The sequence below is a fragment of the Eriocheir sinensis genome, unplaced genomic scaffold, assembly GCF_024679095.1.
Source record: "Eriocheir sinensis breed Jianghai 21 unplaced genomic scaffold, ASM2467909v1 Scaffold773, whole genome shotgun sequence".
NCBI lineage: Eukaryota > Metazoa > Arthropoda > Malacostraca > Decapoda > Varunidae > Eriocheir > Eriocheir sinensis.
Genome location: NW_026112135.1, coordinates 159,396 through 177,749, shown reverse-complemented (window position 1 = coordinate 177,749; position 18,354 = coordinate 159,396). Strand labels below are relative to the sequence as shown.

At 41.0% G+C, this 18,354-nt stretch overlaps 1 protein-coding gene across 2 annotated transcripts; it reads left to right on the top strand.

Moving 5' to 3' along the window:
- The first annotated feature begins 3,277 nt into the window (after window positions 1–3,277).
- LOC126994321 (nuclear transcription factor Y subunit beta-like) lies at window positions 3,278–17,855 on the top strand. Of its 2 annotated transcripts, XM_050853646.1 has the most exons (5): window positions 3,313–3,824; window positions 13,175–13,419; window positions 15,248–15,337; window positions 15,905–16,012; window positions 16,377–17,855. In XM_050853646.1, the coding sequence occupies exons 1-5, from the start codon at window positions 3,500–3,502 to the stop codon at window positions 16,536–16,538; spliced, it is 930 nt and encodes a 309-aa protein (XP_050709603.1). In that variant the 5' UTR covers window positions 3,313–3,499; the 3' UTR covers window positions 16,539–17,855. The 2 variants fall into 2 exon arrangements, 1 of the variants encoding a protein (XP_050709603.1); XR_007749004.1 differs by lacking the exons at window positions 13,175–13,419; window positions 15,248–15,337; window positions 15,905–16,012; window positions 16,377–17,855 and adding exons at window positions 5,350–5,551; window positions 6,028–8,136; window positions 9,712–9,945 and having other exon boundaries at window positions 3,278–3,824.
- The last annotated feature ends 499 nt before the right edge of the window (window positions 17,856–18,354 follow it).

Here is an 18,354-nt window from a genome sequence, read left to right as displayed (position 1 = left end):
ACTAATGCAGGTGTATGTGTGTGTGTGTGTGTGTGTGTGTGTGTGTAAGAGATGCTGTGCTTCCACCTCAACGGTGCTTGGAGCTGTGCTCCTTGCAATAACTGTTGTGATGGATGACAATAATCTGTAACAGCAAGTGACTTCACTTGCTCTGTGTATATGGGCAACGCTTAGCAAAAACTAACGCATGATTCTCTCTTCACTAATGCACTAATGTCATGCATAGTCCATGATTTAATACAATGAGTAGTCTAGTGGAGGTTGAGTTGTATTTTCCCCAAATGCTTTAAGAGGCACCCTTTAAGATACACAGACACTGCCACTTACCCCAAGTCAACTTTTTGATAAGTGGGTTCTGGCAAGCCTCTGACTGTGCACTTCTGCCCACAAACCATCAGCTCAAAACCACCTATTTACAATGAACAGTGTAGCCAAAATAGCTTTGAAACATGCCTTGACTTAGTGAAGTAGTATTCAGAACACAAATTCTAATTGATTGGGGGGGACATTCTTCAGTACTGAAAGTAAAGGACAATAACATTTGATCCATTTGCTCATTTGTGTAAGTTTTGGAAAGCCATGTACTGCTGGTGCTCTAGTGTGTGTGTATGGAGCAAGCCTCACTTCAAATGCATATAGGATGAGATGATTTAAAAGTGATTACAGTGGTGCTCAAATAAGTAATTGTAAAGGAGCCAAACTTTCTTGGAAATAAACCAAACCGGTGAGATGAAGGCCTTATGCCACTCTGGACATCTTGATTGTTGGTTATTGAGTTTCATTGTAGTGTGTGCGTGTGTGTGTGTGTGTGTGTGTGTGTGTGTGTGTGTATATAGCAAAAGGCATGAGATGACCTATTTGCTCCCTCCCACTAGATATTGTCCTAGGTTTCAAGGTCGCCAGTCTCCATCTCTCGGTTATGTACAAACACTTTGCACCAGAAAACTACTCTGCATGTATATTCCAGTCCACTATATTGCATTACTATTTTTACTCAGTATACTTAGTGTAGCTTGTAAAAGATTAGCCTAAAAGATATTTATTTAGTTTGAACTACAGATGATCATATGACTATCTATCTATCTCTATCTATCTATCTATCTATATGCCTTTCTGTATGTAGGTAAATAGATAGATAATTGTTATTTAGTACTTTTAAAATACCAAATGCTGGTAAAGTGTATTACTGGTTATTGAAGTTGTAATCAGAGTACAAGTTTCATTTGCCTATGTCCCTTTATTCACAATGTGGTGGTGGTGGGCCAAGTATGTTGCCTCCTCCCTCCTGCCTCCATTATTTTATTAACTTATATATTAGAATTAGATAATTCTTTAGTTTGATTCTTTTTTTTTTAATAATAATATATACTGCTATTGTTATTAGACTATGAGTCCATTCATAATAACTATATGCTGATACTCAGGGGAAGAAGAGAGTAGGGACTGGGGAACTGAGTACTTTCTGCAAACTGAGTAATTTGGTTTTGGTTACTCCTGAAAACCAAGTAATCCAAGTACTGATTTCCACCCCTGCATTCTTCCCTTCGTTGTTTCTCCCAGCACACACACACACACACACACACGCATGATCGAGGCTTTGAAGGCGGACCAAGAGCAAGGCCAGCAGGATGCTCATTTCCATTTTCTGAGCCCGTTGCTCTGTTAGGTAATGTGTCAGTCACCTCTCCTCCTCCCAATAGTGATACACACGCACACACACGTGATTTTGTTCTTTTTTCCTTCCTCTCCTCCTCCTTTTTATTATTCTCCCTTTCCCATCCGTCTGATATTCCTTTAATGGTAATTGCAAGAGAGAGAGAGACAAAGGAGATCTTATAATTTCAGTTTTACCCATCTTTTAGTTGGTGTAGCAATGATTTTATATATATATATATATATATATATATATATATATATATATATATATATATATATATATATATATATATATATATATATATATATAAATTTAAAGCACAGAAAGTCTCTGATACAAAAAGCAACCAGAATGGCAAATATGACTTACTCAGTTGTGGCAAGGAGCTGCTCAAGACAACTGATAGGAAAAACATACTGGAAATGTGTGGCTCTTCCAGCAATATTGTATGGGGCCAACATATAATAGATTTCACAAAGCAAGAGATAGACAGGTTGCAAAGAGTAGAGAACAGTGTGTGCAGGAAGATACTGGGAGCCCCAAGTTATGCCCAGGTAGCAGCTTTAATTTAAGAAATGTGCGAGTATCAAGCATGAAAGCAAGGATTATGGAAGGACAATTAAAATATTTGCAGTATGTTTTGAGAGGGGAATGGAATGAACTGGTAGAGTGTTGTAGAAGAGATGAGAGCTAGGACAGATCAAGAAGAATGGATGGATGAAAAGATGGGAATAAGAGGAGGCACAATAACAAACGACGAAATAAGAAATAAAGAAGTTGGAGCATGGGACTCAAAAATGTGGAAACAAGAAAAAGCAACTCTGAGAATAAATAGAACCTGGAGAGAAGAGATGGGAGGACAAGAGGAAGTGTACAACAGTGAAGCATCAGCGCCATCCTCTTCAACTGCAGAACAAATAACATGAGGCTGAGAGATAGGAAAAGATTGATTGATAGTTTATTGTTGCAGGCAAATAACAAGGGAGAAGGGAGGAACATGCCATATCAATCCCCAGGCAGGGCAGAATGTGATTATACAACTAGTAATACATGTGGAGGCAGCACGTGCCATGAAACTAAAAAGATACAATGGTAGGAATGAATTCACAAGGGAGGGGGGGATTTAACAATGAGAGTACTACGGCGTGCATCATGTGTGGAGACGAGCTGGAGCCACCTTGCACTGCGGGATGCACTGCAGCGTCCATACCAGCAGGACGAAGAGGACACCATTGGAAGAGCTCATTTTGAAAACACAGGAATGGAGACAGTATTATATAAATTTTGGCAAAAAAGAGAAAAGAAAAGAAAGGAGGAGGAGACGTAAAGATCACATTCTGCGCCTGCCTGTGGGTTAACATAAGAACATAGGGAAACTGCAAGAGGCCGGGTGGCCAACACAGGGCAGCTCCAGAATCCCCGCCACTACTCTCGAAGGGTGAGGTGTAGTTTCAGGGGTTACAGGTAGAGGCTTGATCCTCGTTTACCTTCGGTACGGGCGTACGCTCCAGTACCCTGTCTGAATGGCATGTTCCTCCCTTCTCCCTTATTGTTGACCTGCAACAATAAACTATCAATCAATCAATCATAAAACATTAGAAACTCAGAAGACCCAGACCGAGAAAGACCACAGACCCAGAAAAAGCTTCTTCAGGGAGTGCCGTTATAAAGGCAAGACTCCCGACCGACAACTCGACTCAAGCAACTCAACGTCCCATAGTACATTTGTTTACCTAGCCATGGCTGCTGCTCGGCAGTGTATTTAATTAACTCGCTTTTCACTCACGCCCTCCTCTAGACACGGGCAAGTGTGTGCACGACTGAGCGGGGGTCGCCTGGAACATGAAAAAGACGGGCACCAAAGCCAAAAATAAGAGCAGGATCAACTCTGTCCCCTGTGACGACAGTGTCCACATAGGTGACCCTGGGAAGGATGACGGGACCATGGAGTCCGTGCTCGCCTCTGTCCACCCGGGGGACGCTGGGGTCAAGCTGAAGGCCGAGGGCCACGCAGGGAGCTCCGGAGGCCTGCTGGAGACGGTGGAAGAGGTGGTGGAGGCCCCATGGGGGGATATGCCAGGCCCTGACCTCTCCCAGGCCTACGTGGTGGATTTGACGCAACAGTTCAATCGTGTATTCGTCCAGACAACCTTTAATAGTTTCAAAGGTTAGTGACAGTTACTTGCTTACCATTAGTGTAGGTCCAGTGTAGCTGCAGCCTACTCCGGGAGATGAAACTTTGCTAATTGTTAAGAAGTTTTACTGTTTCTATTTTATTTTCATTGTTCTGGAGTCTACCAAGGCTGTTGTTCATGGTGGATTTGCAGCATTCTTCATTTAGTGGAGTTCAGATGGCAGGAAATGGTGTGTCTAAATAGAAATAAGTTTTCCAGGGTGTGCATGGTCCTAGAGACCTGCCTAGAACTCACACCATTGTCACTTGTGGTGCTACCGAACTCTGGGCTAAGCCTCAATGTGCTGAATGATTGATAATGGTCTTGGTGTTTGTTACTAGTATATTAATGTGAGAGAAATTATTATGGAAAACTTTGAAAAATAGAGGTTTGCACCCTTCCTAATAATATCTAACTTTTTTGCTGACAAGTTTTTATTCACTGTAATTAATCTTATATTTCTTTTGGCAGAAAACAGTTTTCTATTTTTGTTTCACCTCCCTCTTTTTGGTGGCAAGTAGGAATGACATTTCCATCACATCTATCAACCTCGACTGGCCAATTCTTTAAAGCTTTATCAAATCACTGCAGATTCACAGTGTTGTAGATTAGTATTACGTAGTATATATATAGAATAGACAGGTAATCAAAATTATATACCGTACCTTGGTACTACCTCCAGCATTCTTAGGACCATTCAAGTACCTACATTATCTATAGACCCATCCATCTTTCTTTACAATCTTGGAGACAATAATGGAGAAGCCTGGCAACTAACCTCTTAGGAAGTTTTAAGGGATAATGTAGTAGCAAGGTAACAGTTGGTGGGCTCCAACTGTGGCAGATTTCTATCTTAAGGAAAGCAGACCTCAAATCTTTAAAAATCTTGATGACCAGACTACAGCTACACATTAGTGCATAAGTAATTGTATTTTTGTTTTAAATGAGATGTTGTTCACCATGTACAAATTGTTTTATGGAAACAACTGTTTTTCAATAAGACAGTAATTGTGTGCAGTATGTATATGGTATACTCCAGTTCTTTATGTGATATGGTCACTCAGAAGTCTTTGTTAAATTGTTTACTCTTTGTAAATATCATTTAAGGTGACACAAGGTGACAGTTAAACTTCGTTATATTTGTGCTAGTCCTGTGATGCATTACTGTTATCATTCTGCTATTTATTCCTGCCTGTATAGTACCTTCATTTGTTTAATATTTACCTGAAGGTGGCATGTGCCACGTCATCCTAATTCTCAATTGACATGACTATCTCTTATATATAAAAACAACCAATCTGTATAGTGGAGAAAAATTGTTGTTTCTTTCTCAGTCATACCTGTGAAATTTTGCAGATTTTTTTGTCACTATGAAGATGAACCATGTGGATGATTATGTTAAGCCTTGTGAGAGAAGGGTGGAGGGAGGAAGAGGATGGTGGACAACATGTTGTCAGGATTGAGTGTCCACTTGACCCACTAGCTAGAATCAGTATTACATGATGGTTTCTTTGGCAGAGTTTGAGATGCTGTTCAACAAATTTAAAGCAGAAACTGGTTCAGTATTTCGAATCAAGTCCTCATGCAGTATTGCCTATGAAAATTCTCGTAGGAAGAAGCATTTAATTCCGTCCCGGTTCAAGTTCGTCACCGTGCAGTACTGCTGTGTGCACTACGGCCAGCCCAAGGTGGCTGGCCAAGGCATCCGCACCAAGCAAAGGTTAGTGGAGGCCCCTAATAGGAGTCTTTTCCAGCAACACAGTGCATGACAGTCTCTGACTTGAGGAAAGGGATGTCATAATAGCCAACAAGGTCTTTCTTTCCCTCATTAAAAAAAAAACATCCTTGTTGCCTAAAGGTTTCTCATATCACTTTCCTTAATGGATTGACTGCATCTGTCATGTTTCTGGAAATGAACTTCTGTAATAGGCCTCAAGGGGGAGAATTTTTTTTCTTTGTCACTATAAAAGTAAGAGCATAGGCATGCACTCAATGAAAGCACGAGAACGCAGCACCAAGCACAGACTTAGCTTTGTCTGGATAACTTAAACTCTTTAAGCTGTGAGATGGAAAAGGGGTTCTTAATAAAGACAAGTGTATAGCCTGCCTTGGGATCATCACCTGACTCAGCTCCTCCTCCTCCCCTTCTGCCTTTCCCTATTCCTCTCCCTATCCCTCCACCTCCTTCACCCTCAGATACCTCCCCTGTGGGTGTGAGTCCATGCTGTCACTGTCGTACAACCGTGGCGCCCTCGTCATATCTCAGGCCAACATGCGACACAACCATGAGGTGAGCAGCGAAATGGCGCCCTTTTATGCCATCAACCGCCGCATCACCAACGCCGAGCTGCTGGAGGTGGCCGGGGCTGTGGAGATGATCCCCAATAGCAGAAGCCTCAGGCATTTCCTCCAGATTCACTTCCAGCGCCCCACCACCCTCCAGGATGCCAAGAATGTTCGAGCTCGCCTCAAGGCCCTCAAGGCACCTCCTGTCACGTCCATCGCCAAGCCTCATGTGGATGAGGAGCAGCAGTTTTCACCGCAGGAGGAAGAGGAGAAGGAAGAGGAAGAAGCAATGATGGAATGTACTGAGGGAGGTGCTGATGATGATTATGAAGAGGAGGAGATAGAAGAAAGAGTTGAAGGTGATACAAATTATTATGGAAGGCAAGCTGATAGACACAAAACATCAATAAACCTTGGGCAGGAGGAAGAGCAAGAGCAAGGATGTGAACTTGACCCAAGACTCAAAAAAGAAGTCATCAGCAAAATTAAAGAAAGACTCCACGGGACTCTAGAAGAGTGTGATGCTCAAGTGTTTATGAAACGTCTGTCTGTCATTGATAGTCTCATCGAAGGCTGGGAGAAAGATAACTTGAATTATGCACAAAACACAAAAAAGAGTGGCAGGATGGGTGGACTTGAAAACACACACAGTAGAAACACACACCTAGCCCAGGAAAGGACTGGTTTTACTCAGAACAATAGAAATGCAAATTTCCAGGCAAATATTGACAATCTAAACACTTCAGTGCCTGCCTTGGGGGTAGGGAGGACAGTGTTTCTTCCCACACAGTCAAATGGGAAATTAGTGCATTTGAATAACAGAAATCAGTCTGCATTCACCAATATGGAGATGAATGGAAGGCAAAACATCATGAAGTTTACCCCTAGCTTTGAAAATTCAGTTAATTATTCCAGAGCAGATGAACAGATGTCAAGGATAGGTGAAACTAATGAAAGAAAACCTATAATTCTCTCCATAGCAAAGGGACTGGTTGATGGTGAGCAGCCAGTAGAAGTGGAAATAGAGGTGGATGGTGAAATGGCAAAGGTAAGGGCTGTGAAGAGAGAGCCCTTAGACTACCATGAAGTGAATGTTGGTGACTACTGGTGAAGTGAGTGGTGAACTGTGCAGGTCCATCACTGTACACTTTGAATCCATTTTCATATACATTTTACTTCTATTACCCTGAACTGTGAAAATACAGGTAGTAATTGATCAGAACAAGGGCAGGCATCTAACTAAATATTACTTCTGTTCACCCATCTCTCTTGTGACTTCAGGATATCTGGCAAGAACACACTCATCCGCATGGAAAGGCTTCTCTTGAGGTCATTAATAAACTGGTGGATATATATTTGCAACTACCTTCACCCCCTAAAGCTTCATTGCTTCCACTTGTTTCTATTTTTATTAGTGTCTATAACTAGTGTTTTTTTGTGTGCAGGAATTTGCAAAACTGTGCCATTGTTCTTGAAAAGTACCTTAATTTTGTTCAATAGTATATATTAGCATGCACTTTTTTTTATGAAAGATTACTTACACATCAGTTGGCAAAAATCAGTCATTTTTCTATTCCACTCAATAGTCAGCCTGTGCATATTCTGTCACAGCAGTGGTGGTGCTGTGGAAGGGATTAGGCTCTGGAATCCACTGCCCCCCCCCCCTCCCCCCCATCACTTTTTTTCACCAAAGAGGCTTCCTCCCCTAAACTTCCTTTAAAATAAAATAAACTTGGAGCTGCCACTGTACCAGATAATTTGCCTGGTTTTGTTCTCGTTTATCCACTTGTGATCCTTGTGATGGTTGGTATGTAATGTATGGTAAGAAAGAAAATAATATATTAAAACTATCTGGAAAACAAGACAGAAAAACACAGGAACTGCAGCACAACTAATGAAACTGTCTAGTGGGAGCCGATGCCAAGGCTTATCCCACGCCTACTACTGAACTGAACTGAATTGCCAGCAAGAGAACACACCAGACCAAACCAGCAAGAACTGAGTGAACATCAACATGGGGTAATTCTTTCTTAAATCTGCCCAGTTCGTTTGTTGTAAAGCCTTCTCTTGATTAAAAGTGTTGCTCTGATGTTTGTGGCATGTACTGCGAGCTGAAACAGGACAAGTAGAAGATAGCGGTGAGTGAAATATAGAAACAGTAACCAATTTGAACCTCTCTACGAGCTATTATAAGGACAGGACATTTAATAGACCCCTAATTCAAACTTCTTTTATTTAAGCAGATGAGTGGCATGCAAATCAGTTTTCATTGCCCATCCACATTGTCATTTTTTTAATATTAACTGGAAAGGATAAGAGATCGAGGCCCACGGTCTGCAAACTTGCTACCCTCTTCTCATTTATTTCAGTTGTGTGGAGTTCGTTAATTACGGGTTATCTTTTGTATGGTTCATTACGGGTACCCTGCTGTCAGTTGTTTGGGTCCAGAGGATCTTAAAGGCTGATAAAACTAGAACTTAACGGAGTTTGTGCCACAGAACATTGGTGGCTGTGTAACCTACCGTAGATATAAGGGATTTAAATTTAGCGGGGGTTGACATGCTGAAGCTTACTCATGGGTGTCTGATTCACCCGTCTTTAGTGTAATCTTTTGTTATATGCTACACTTTTTTATGGCATTAGTAAGGAAAAGTAACAAAAGGGAGCTTGGTATATTGACAGGGAAAAAAAATAGTTACATCCCATATAGATTAATCCTACAAAATCTCTCGTCTGAGTAATCTTACACCGTTTTTCGACGGCTTGATTATACGCCAGTGATAGAGGAGGAAAAGTAGCAAAAGGAGGAAAATATTGACTCCGAGAAGACGTACGACAGTATACAGCTGCCCCAAGATAGCTCACCGCGGCTGTTCCATCCTGTTCACACCCTCTTTCTTTGTTCTTTCTTACACCTAACTTACGAAATCCCATTCAAGAGGAGCTGTGATGTCTTCGTTTGTTTATCATAATTCCTTGAGTTTGTTTCTGTGAGTTTAAAAGCTTAGGTTATCGTATGGAATCCTTATCTTTATTGGAAGAAACCATAATTCTATGCCTCTTCAATCTCGCAGCTGCAACACTGATGGAAGCTGTCATCATGAAGGGCACGGGAGTACACTAATTTAAAGATTATAGAGGACCGTATAGACTTCTTAGAGCACACCGATCCTTCAAAGACCGGAATCTGTTGGAGCCTCCATGGTTACAGGCATTTCCATTTGCCAATATGAAAAAAAAAAAAAAACTGGCAGACGGTGGTGTTAAGTTAGCTATATTTGTATAAATCTAATATCCTATGGAGGGCTTCGTCCCCATTCTACTCCCAAATTAAGGCCAAGGGTGCGCCCCTCCAATGAATATGGTGCGAGCATTGTGGCTCTGGCAAGGCGGGGCGGGAAGGAGGGAGGGCTGGGGCCGGGCAGGAGGAGCGAGGAGGGAAGAGCCAATGGCGGTTTGTTTACGGCCCGGCGCCCTGTGAGTGGCCGCTTCTGACCAATCTGTAGTCGCCGTTATTTCGTCCAATCTCAGGTAACTTTTCATGTTTGGCGCCAATAATTATCTGCCAATCTTCTTCTCCCTGGACCCCATTAGAGAAGGCAGGCCTGTGTCCATGGGTGGAGAAACGGGGGACTTTGCCACACTAATAAGCAGGAGGGAGAGTACTGGAGACAAGAAATGGCCGACGAGGAAGTTCTTCTTTGTGCACGCAAATTGGAGGAGGAGGAGGAGGCAGGCAGGCACTGAGTGGAGCCATGGGTGCCAGGAAACCCCTTGCAGCAGGAAGCCACGTCCTCCCCTCAACATTTCCACATTTTGGCCTCAGATATGTGTGTAAGCTGCGTGGGATAATGATCTAAATATGTACTCGCCCTATCTTTTTTTCCTTTTTTTTTCTTGCTCTTCTGGTGGCGGTGGCGACGTCTTCCTATTGTGTGTAATGTCCCTCATCTATAATGCCACGTCCTTCCCTCTCCATTTCCTCCTTTTGACCTCAGATATGTGTGTACGCTGCGTGGGCTAATGCTTTAAATATGTACTCGCCCTTTCTTTTTCTTTTTTCCTTGCTCCCCTGGTGGTGGTAGCGACGTCTTCCTATTGTGTGTAATGTCCCTCATCTATAATGCATGGCAGAACTTCGTTGACTGTTGCCTTGTGGGTCGTATTTTTGCAGCCTTCAAGCCTCTTCTTCTACTACATAGAGGGGGAATCGGCCTTGACTCCACGTTTTTAGGTGTAAGAAGGTGGATGAGGGAAAATAAAGTGGAATGTGGCAGAGGCTGGGGTGGGTTATTTCTGAACTAATCACATCCTTGCTGTACAAATAAGGTGGATGAAGAAAAATGAAGTGGAATGTGGCAGATGCTGGGGTGGCTTCTTTCGGAACTAATCACATCCTTGCCGTACAAATAAGGTGGATGAGGAAAAATGAAGTGGAATGTTGCAGGTGCTGGGATGGGTTATTTCTCAACCAATCACATCCTTGCCATAGGAAGATGTATTTCTGCAGTCTTCTAGCCTCTTTTGGTGCTAAATAAAGACAAATATGGGTTAATGTATAGAGTTGATAGGTGAAATGAGATAATTTGAGTTATCATAATGCAGGATGTTGTAATCTTTCTTATCACCACATTTTCATACAAGGACATACTCATTTGTAGTCCTTAGGTCTTTGCCACTTGATAAGGGGAAATTTAGGTCTGTCTACTATTGAGGTGAAAAATAGATGATTAAGGTAGGGATGAAGTCTGGATGTTTCACTGGTTAATCTCCTTAGGGCTTTGCTCTCACGGCATTTTGTCTTAGGGTTCGTATTTTTAGTCTTCAGGCCTCCTATGGCACTGAATAAGGTGCCATATGGGTTTGTGTACACTGTTTTAGGGTGAAATATGATGGTGGAGGAAATATGTACAGGGATATTGAGGATGTAAGGGTGGGTTATCACTTACCAGATCACACACTTTCCATATGGCGATGTATTTCACCCGACAGTTTACCACAGGTCACCCATATTTTAGGGATTATTTGTGATTTGTGCTATAAGTTGACATATGATAAGGGGACAAATATAGGAGTTATAACCTAATTGTAAAAGAATGCACATCTTATGCAGTGGAGGCTGGATAAATAAAATTTTCCTCTTGTTTCCTTTGCTGGCATGGTGAAACTTGCTTATATTCACCGAAGTATTCTATTGCTTCTTTCAGTAGTAACCTATTACTGCTAAAAGAGTAAGTAATTAATCACTGCTAAAATAGTAACCTTTCCCTTCTAAAATTTATAGTAATTTAATAGTCACTAAAATAGTAATCAAGAAGTGCTGAAATAGTAACCAGTTGCTGCTAAAGTAACATTGCCACTATAATAATAACCTATAGCCACTAGAATATAAAGTAATTAGTAGATGCTAAAATAATAATAAATCAGTGCTGAAATAGTAACCAGTCACTGCTAAGATAGTAATGTATTGCCACTAAAATATATAGTATATATAGCTGCTAATATAGTAACCAATTACTGCTAAAATATAAAGTAACTTATTGACTTTAAGCGAGAAGCTGAGGAAAAAAACCACGGGCTCGTGGTATTTTATTTGTTTATCTGCTGTTTACTTTCTGCATCAATCTCTAACTAACACATTTCAAGGGGGTTCTGGTGTGTGCTGATTCAACTTCTACTCTCAAAATTGTGGAAAATTATTTTCTATCAAAAACCTTTTCTCATTCAATAGTTGATCTTATGTGAAACTCAACCCCCAAAGCTGTACAGGTAACTCTCGATTTACGCAAGTTTTGTGTCCTTGAAGAGGTTGCGTAAATCAAAAACAATGTAAATCAAACAAGAGGTAGGTTTGTACCTTTATTGCCTACTGTTTCACTCTGACTCGTCTCCCTCTCGTGATTCCTCCTCTGGCTGCCCTTCCCCTCGTGGTAGCACACCAGCGGGGGTGCTGTTGTTGTTGAGTAGTGTGGCAGCGTGGGTACTGTATTGTTGTTCAAGTGGAGCGTGGGAAGAACTGAGCTCTGCTGTGTGATTCCAGTTGCGTGAGACATCTGGTGGCCACTCCATAAAATATTGTGTATAAATGAAAAAAAAAAGTGTAAATTAAATACTTATTTGGATTTTGGACCCTGCTTTATTTAAAAATACACGTAAACCAAACGCATAGATCGAGAGTTACCTGTATATTCAATTGAGGAATAGCAGTAGTTGTTCCTGTTGCTATAACTTCTTTGAGAAGTTGGTTTTATCCCTGTAAATGTTGACTCCTAATTAATAAGAAGTAAGTAATAAAATAAGCAATTATTATTATTTTTGTAATTTGACTTTTACATAAATGTGCATAGATTTTATATTACATAGCTTGGTCTGTTTTGCTTATTTAATGGTCAGAGCAAGTGCAACAAAGCAACACTTGGGTTTAATATTTGGGTTAAGATTCATTTTAGCAACGTGCCAGTATTTCATTACCTACCTTATGAAACATCTCTAGCTCTTCATATATCTTTTCTACAAACGTTCAACAATCATGGAAACACTTTTTAAATCAAATTCAAGGACTATTTTTTATTGTTGAAAACAGGGGATAATATTCACGAAAGCATAGCCTCCTCTGGCGGCAGCCACGGCGGCGGTCCAGCCGATGTTGCAAGAAATACCGCCTCGCAGAAATAAGTCACATATACATGTGGGGGGGGTCCTGTTAGCTGTCAGGTCATAAAGTTCAGTTGGAGTAGTTTAAATATGCTCCCCCCACCCAAAACCCGATTTCTCACGGGTCCCCCAAGTTGAACCTCTCTGCGAGCTGTTTTGTGGCTGTGGCGGCGGGCCCACAAAAGCCATTGAAAAGTCAATCTTTTAGTCATTTCTGGAGAAAATACTATCTACTTGATAAACAGCATTATATTTTGTCCAGAAATAAGCATTCAGCATTTCGAAATTAGTAATGTTATTAAAACGAATCTTTACCAATATTTGTTTTACTACTGAAAAAGGTTACTTCTACTCTCTGAAAATTTGGAAAACAAGCACTAACGCATGTTGTTAATCATTTCAGAGAGGCAGCAGCAGCAAGCAGGAGGAGGCAGTATTGGCAAGATGGAGGGTGCAGAGAGTGATGACATTGGGGCGTCTTTCCTGACCTCCGAACAGTACATGGTGGAGGGCCACAGTGTGCACAGTCAACAACACGATGACGAGGACAAGGAGGATGTGCCTCACCTGCTGCGTGAACAAGACCGCTTCCTCCCCATCGCTAACGTTGCCAGGATAATGAAGCGAGGCATCCCCAAGACGGGCAAGGTGAGGGAGGGAGAGGGCAGTGACTTAACAATTTGTGCCTTCATTGTTTAGCTTCTGAAATCTACTATGTATCATCATCATCTTTTAACGTCCATTTATTCCCTATGGTGGGGTTGGACGTGATATGAGCCTCCTCCACTGTTGCCAGTCCATAGCCATTTCTTCTGTGATGTTCAGCCTCCTCATATCTTCCTCCACCACCCTTCTCCACTTCTTCCTTGGCCTTCCTGGTAGTCATCTGCCCTCTACCTCAAAGTTCAGGGCTCGTTTCAGGATGTGTTCTTCTCCTCTTCTCACATGTCCAAGCCACCTTAATCTGGTCTTACTCAGTAACTCCTCCGGGCCACTCCTCACCACTTTTTCATTTGAAATTCCATCTTGCCATCAAATATCTAAGCATTCTCACATCACACCATATCAATAGTGCTTCCAGCTGTTTCGTCATAGCCCAAGTCTCTGTCCCATACAGGACCACTGATCTCACACACACTCTGTACACTTGTGCTCTGCTGCCAAGCGGGATATTCTGGTTCACTAATAAGCTTGCCAGTTCCCTCCAGTTCTTCCAAGCACAAGCTATCCTCCCTCTCACTGCAGCTTCTGCTGCTCCTTCACACTGTATGACTCTACTCTATATTATGCATACTTATTGCAGCATGGCATGAAGGACCCTACTGTGTAAATGGCTCACATAATTCCCTTGACCTCATCATTTCTTCTTTTCATATAAAGACCTTATTTTCCCTTATGGGGTTGTATGGTCTATGAGTTTCTCCCTTGACCTCATCATATTAATAACATCCAATTATTGTGTCCATCAAGGAGTCTAATTTGTAAATAAGGTAAATTCTGACTTTCGAAGCATGGTAAGCAAGGGTGATCCTGGCAAATTGTGATTTAGACAATGTTTGGCTATATCAAATTACCAGGGTGGGTGCGGTACTGAAAAATCAGTAGTGTGGTTGCGGTAGTGCAGTACTTATTCCAGAGTAGTGCAGTTGTGGTAGTGCCGTCCCATTTTTTCTTTCCCTGTGCGGTACTGCAGTAGCGGTAGTCAAAATAAAAAATACTTCAGTGCCTATCCTGGCTATCCAAACAAAGGAAACATGCTTAAAATAGTACAATAAAAAATTGTCTGGCACCACGGACGGGTCCGGGGTTGAAATGGCCGACACTGCACGGGTTAAAGAAGACTCGCAGTGTAGTAGTTTTGTCTGTCTATTTAGTATTTAATTTTGAACAATAACTGAAAAGTCAGAATGAATAAATCACTGATTCTGGTGACTGATACCGATTGATTGATTGAGTCTGATTCACTGTAAAAAAAAACATTTCTGTGAGCATGCCGCGCTGTAAATGTTGTCTTCGATAGTTTTCAAAGTACTGCAAAAAAGTACTTCAGGATTTTTAGTGCGGTATTTTCAGAAGTTTTGCAGTAGTGCAGTACATTTTTGTGATGTGGTACTACCACACTTGCCCACTTCTGTCAATTTATTGAAGATCTGATTTATTAATTGTTCCACCCTGTTTGATTAATGTGGTACCATTAAATTATCAGTTCTTGCATTTTTACTCTAGCTTTTTCTAATTTATTTACTCCCACCCTTTTGATTAATGGGTTGCCAGTAAATTATCAGTTCCTGTATTTTATAATTTCATTTATTCTTATGTACTATATGCTCTTCCACCCTGTTTAATGCATGTGATACCAAATACATTCTCACTTCCTATATTTTCTAATCTCATATATTCTTATGTATATACTTTTCCACCTTGTTTAATGGATGTGGTACCACTACATTCTCATTTCCTGTATAATTCCTTCCAGATTGCCAAAGATGCCCGGGAGTGTGTACAGGAGTGTGTTAGCGAGTTCATCAGCTTTGTGACCAGCGAGGCCTCAGACAGATGCCACCAGGTAAGGAGACACCACATATATTGCCCGAATTTCCCTTCACTTTATAGCCATATGACTTCTGCATGTCCCAAAACACACGAGAAATTAATCCAGACCGGGAAAGGTTTTGCCAGTGCTGGGGATTGAACCCGCGACCAGCGAGATGGGAAAGCCACTCCTTAACCAGTCAGCCAAAGAGGTACCCTACCTGCCCATTAGGTGGGTCTTTGGCTTTACACTGTTAGCTTCTCTTCCTATTAATTTATTAACCTGCATTTGTCCCACCTACAGCTCCAATTTAGTTGTGTAGGATGCTTTAGCACACAACTTTACATCTCATCCATTTTGTCTCCCATATATGATACAGCTTTCATGAATCTGTGCATTTATGATAGTTGACAAGGCTCAAGAGTTTATACATTTTATCTCATGATTGAGATTTTTTAATTTGTATGGCTATTAGTAAACAAGACTTCATCTATTGCTCAAATTTCAGAGTAGGGAGTTCTGATGCATTTATGCTTATTACATCTTACACATTTTATCATTATATATTAATACAGATTTTATGAATGTGTATGTCCATAGGAAAAGAGGAAGACGATTAATGGAGAAGACATCCTGTGGGCAATGAATGCACTTGGCTTTGAGAACTATGTCGAACCACTAAAAATTTACCTTCAGAAGTTCAGAGAGGTAAGTCAGAGGTCACAGAAAAGTAAAAATAAGTAGTGGTTAACAAACTTAGCCATGAATCTGTAAGCCTGTGTTCAAATCCCAGCCTGGGCAGTCAGCATACAGGTCACTCAGCTTTTCATCTTCCCTTTCGGGCTGGTTGATAAATGGATGGATGCCTAGGGAAACCTGAGAAAGTAAACTGTTGTAAATATTTATGTAAAGAAGAGTGATTGATTACATATATCTATTATTTTAAGATAATCTCATTACCCAATGTAAATGCTGTAAATAGGGGGCCCCAAAACATAACTCTGCTTACAGACCCCTGAAGAAGTAGTCCTTTGTATTCACAATTAACAGTTCTCCCAATTTTTTCTTACAGTCCACGAAAGGAGACAAGCCAATGGAAGGGTCAATCGAAGGGACGTACGACGTTGACTTCACCAACAACATGGCAACCTTCACGGCCGATCATGTTAACCAGTCAGAAATTGTGTGTACCTATGGACCAGGCCAAGTGACCCAACAGTTCACGCTAGGCTGAGGTCGGGTGTTGCTCTAGGTATTAGTGTGTGTGTGTGTGTGTGTGTGTTCGAAATTCATACCATGTAGGACAAAAGTTGCGAATCCATGTGTTGTATATTTTCTTACATAACTATTTATGATTGTGTGATGTTTCTGGCATGTGTGCGAGTTTGCGTGTGTGTGTCCATATTCCTTGTGTATATTCCAACTGTTTGCCCTGACCCCCCAAAAATTGCATGCTCAGGCAGTATTTAGCTTTTTTGTAATTCAGCAACGATTCATCATCCTTTACTTTAGCTCTTAACCTCCTGACACTGACCAGATGTTCCTTAAATTTTGCATTGAAGTCTCAGGGAAGGTATTGTGTACTTAACCGTAGCGAGGCAGTCTGACTAGGCTCCCACAAGGGGGTGGCAAAAGGTACCATGATATGCACCATAATCAACAAAGTCATCCCACTGAGCAAACAAAACTTGTATCAAAAGCTCTGGGGTGGCCCAGAAGACTTCTCTTGACACCTAAAATGGGACAGTGAAATGAGTTCAACAAAATGACTTTTTATTTTTGTATTATAATTTTTTTCCAGGCATAAAAATGCTACTACATAAATCATCAACCTCGTAAACAAATTGCCTAAGTCATGTTCGACTTTCGAGATATTTGTCTGAATTATTTTTGCACTATGTGCACTTTTGGGATAGTTGTCTGTCATTCTAAGGTGTGTTCTAAATTTCACCATTACTTTTAAGTTCCCTAAGTAGAACGTACTTTGGCACTTTGTTTCTGAAAGTAATGAAATATTGTTGATATATCCAGTTTTTAAGCTGTTATCCTTTGTATTATCAAGCAAAAGCTATTTTATATTCTTCTAGATCATTAAAGCATTAGGGTAGAGTACAGAGTGGCAGGGGGTTGAGGTAAGGAGTGAAAAACTTGTGAAATTCATCTACATGGTATTGGATTTTTTTAACAGTTCTAGACCCACTCCACCCTACCTTTGCAATTTTAGTGACAGTTATTTTTAGTGAGGCAGAAGGGAAATGGGCCCTTTTATTGTGTTCTGTTCACTTTATGTACCAAACTACTCTTGAGAAAAAAAAAATAACAGCAGTGGGTATAATTGGTTATTATTTGATAGAAAAGTGACTATTTGTAATAGTGGGATTGCTATTTTTTAGAGGACATACAGTAACCAAGAGAACTTTTCTGGCCACTGCACAATGTACTAGCGATAAGTGTGTGTTGGGGAAGGCAACAGAATCACAGACTTGGTCCTCCCATAAAGTTATGCTGAATGTTGATGTTATTTCACATAAACTTTGATTTATTCATGAAATTTTTCTTTCTCTCCTTAGCTTTAGTAAAAGTAAAGTTTCAGGCATATGCTATTGCATGTGGCTGTAGTGCTCATCTCCACTGCATTGACCCTTTGAGCCTGTGGATAAGAACCCATTTTTCCCAGGACAGCCAGTGTGACATCTGGGTTGCCACAGTTTACCTTTCACAGGTTTCTCCAGGTACCCATTTATTAACCAGACCAGAAGGGAGGATGAACAGCTGGGCGAGCTGCACACCAGCTGCCCAGGCTGGGATTTGTAGCTAGTAGTTATGCAAACCACTGCACCACAGAGGGACTTTAAGCTATTAAAATCTATGCTTCACACACTCCAGGGCTGTGTTCTATTTTGACACGCTCTTTAAGGTAATTCACTTTCCTTCTATATTATAGACCTGCTTCCCTTACCATTATAGAGTTGAAAAGCAAAATAATGGACAAGCTGATATGAAGAGATTGCCTTTGGTCGACTCAATATAAAAAAAAAGTTAATACAGCC

Excerpts from the sequence above, each read along its gene's own strand:
- LOC126994321 (XM_050853646.1), top strand. The coding sequence starts at position 3,500 with ATGAAAAAGACGGGCACCAAAGCCAAAAATAAGAGCAGGATCAACTCT. Across the intron at positions 13,420-15,247 it reads GCATCCCCAAGACGGGCAAG|ATTGCCAAAGATGCCCGGGA; the intron begins GTGAGGGAGGGA and ends AATTCCTTCCAG. Across the intron at positions 15,338-15,904 it reads CCTCAGACAGATGCCACCAG|GAAAAGAGGAAGACGATTAA; the intron begins GTAAGGAGACAC and ends GTATGTCCATAG.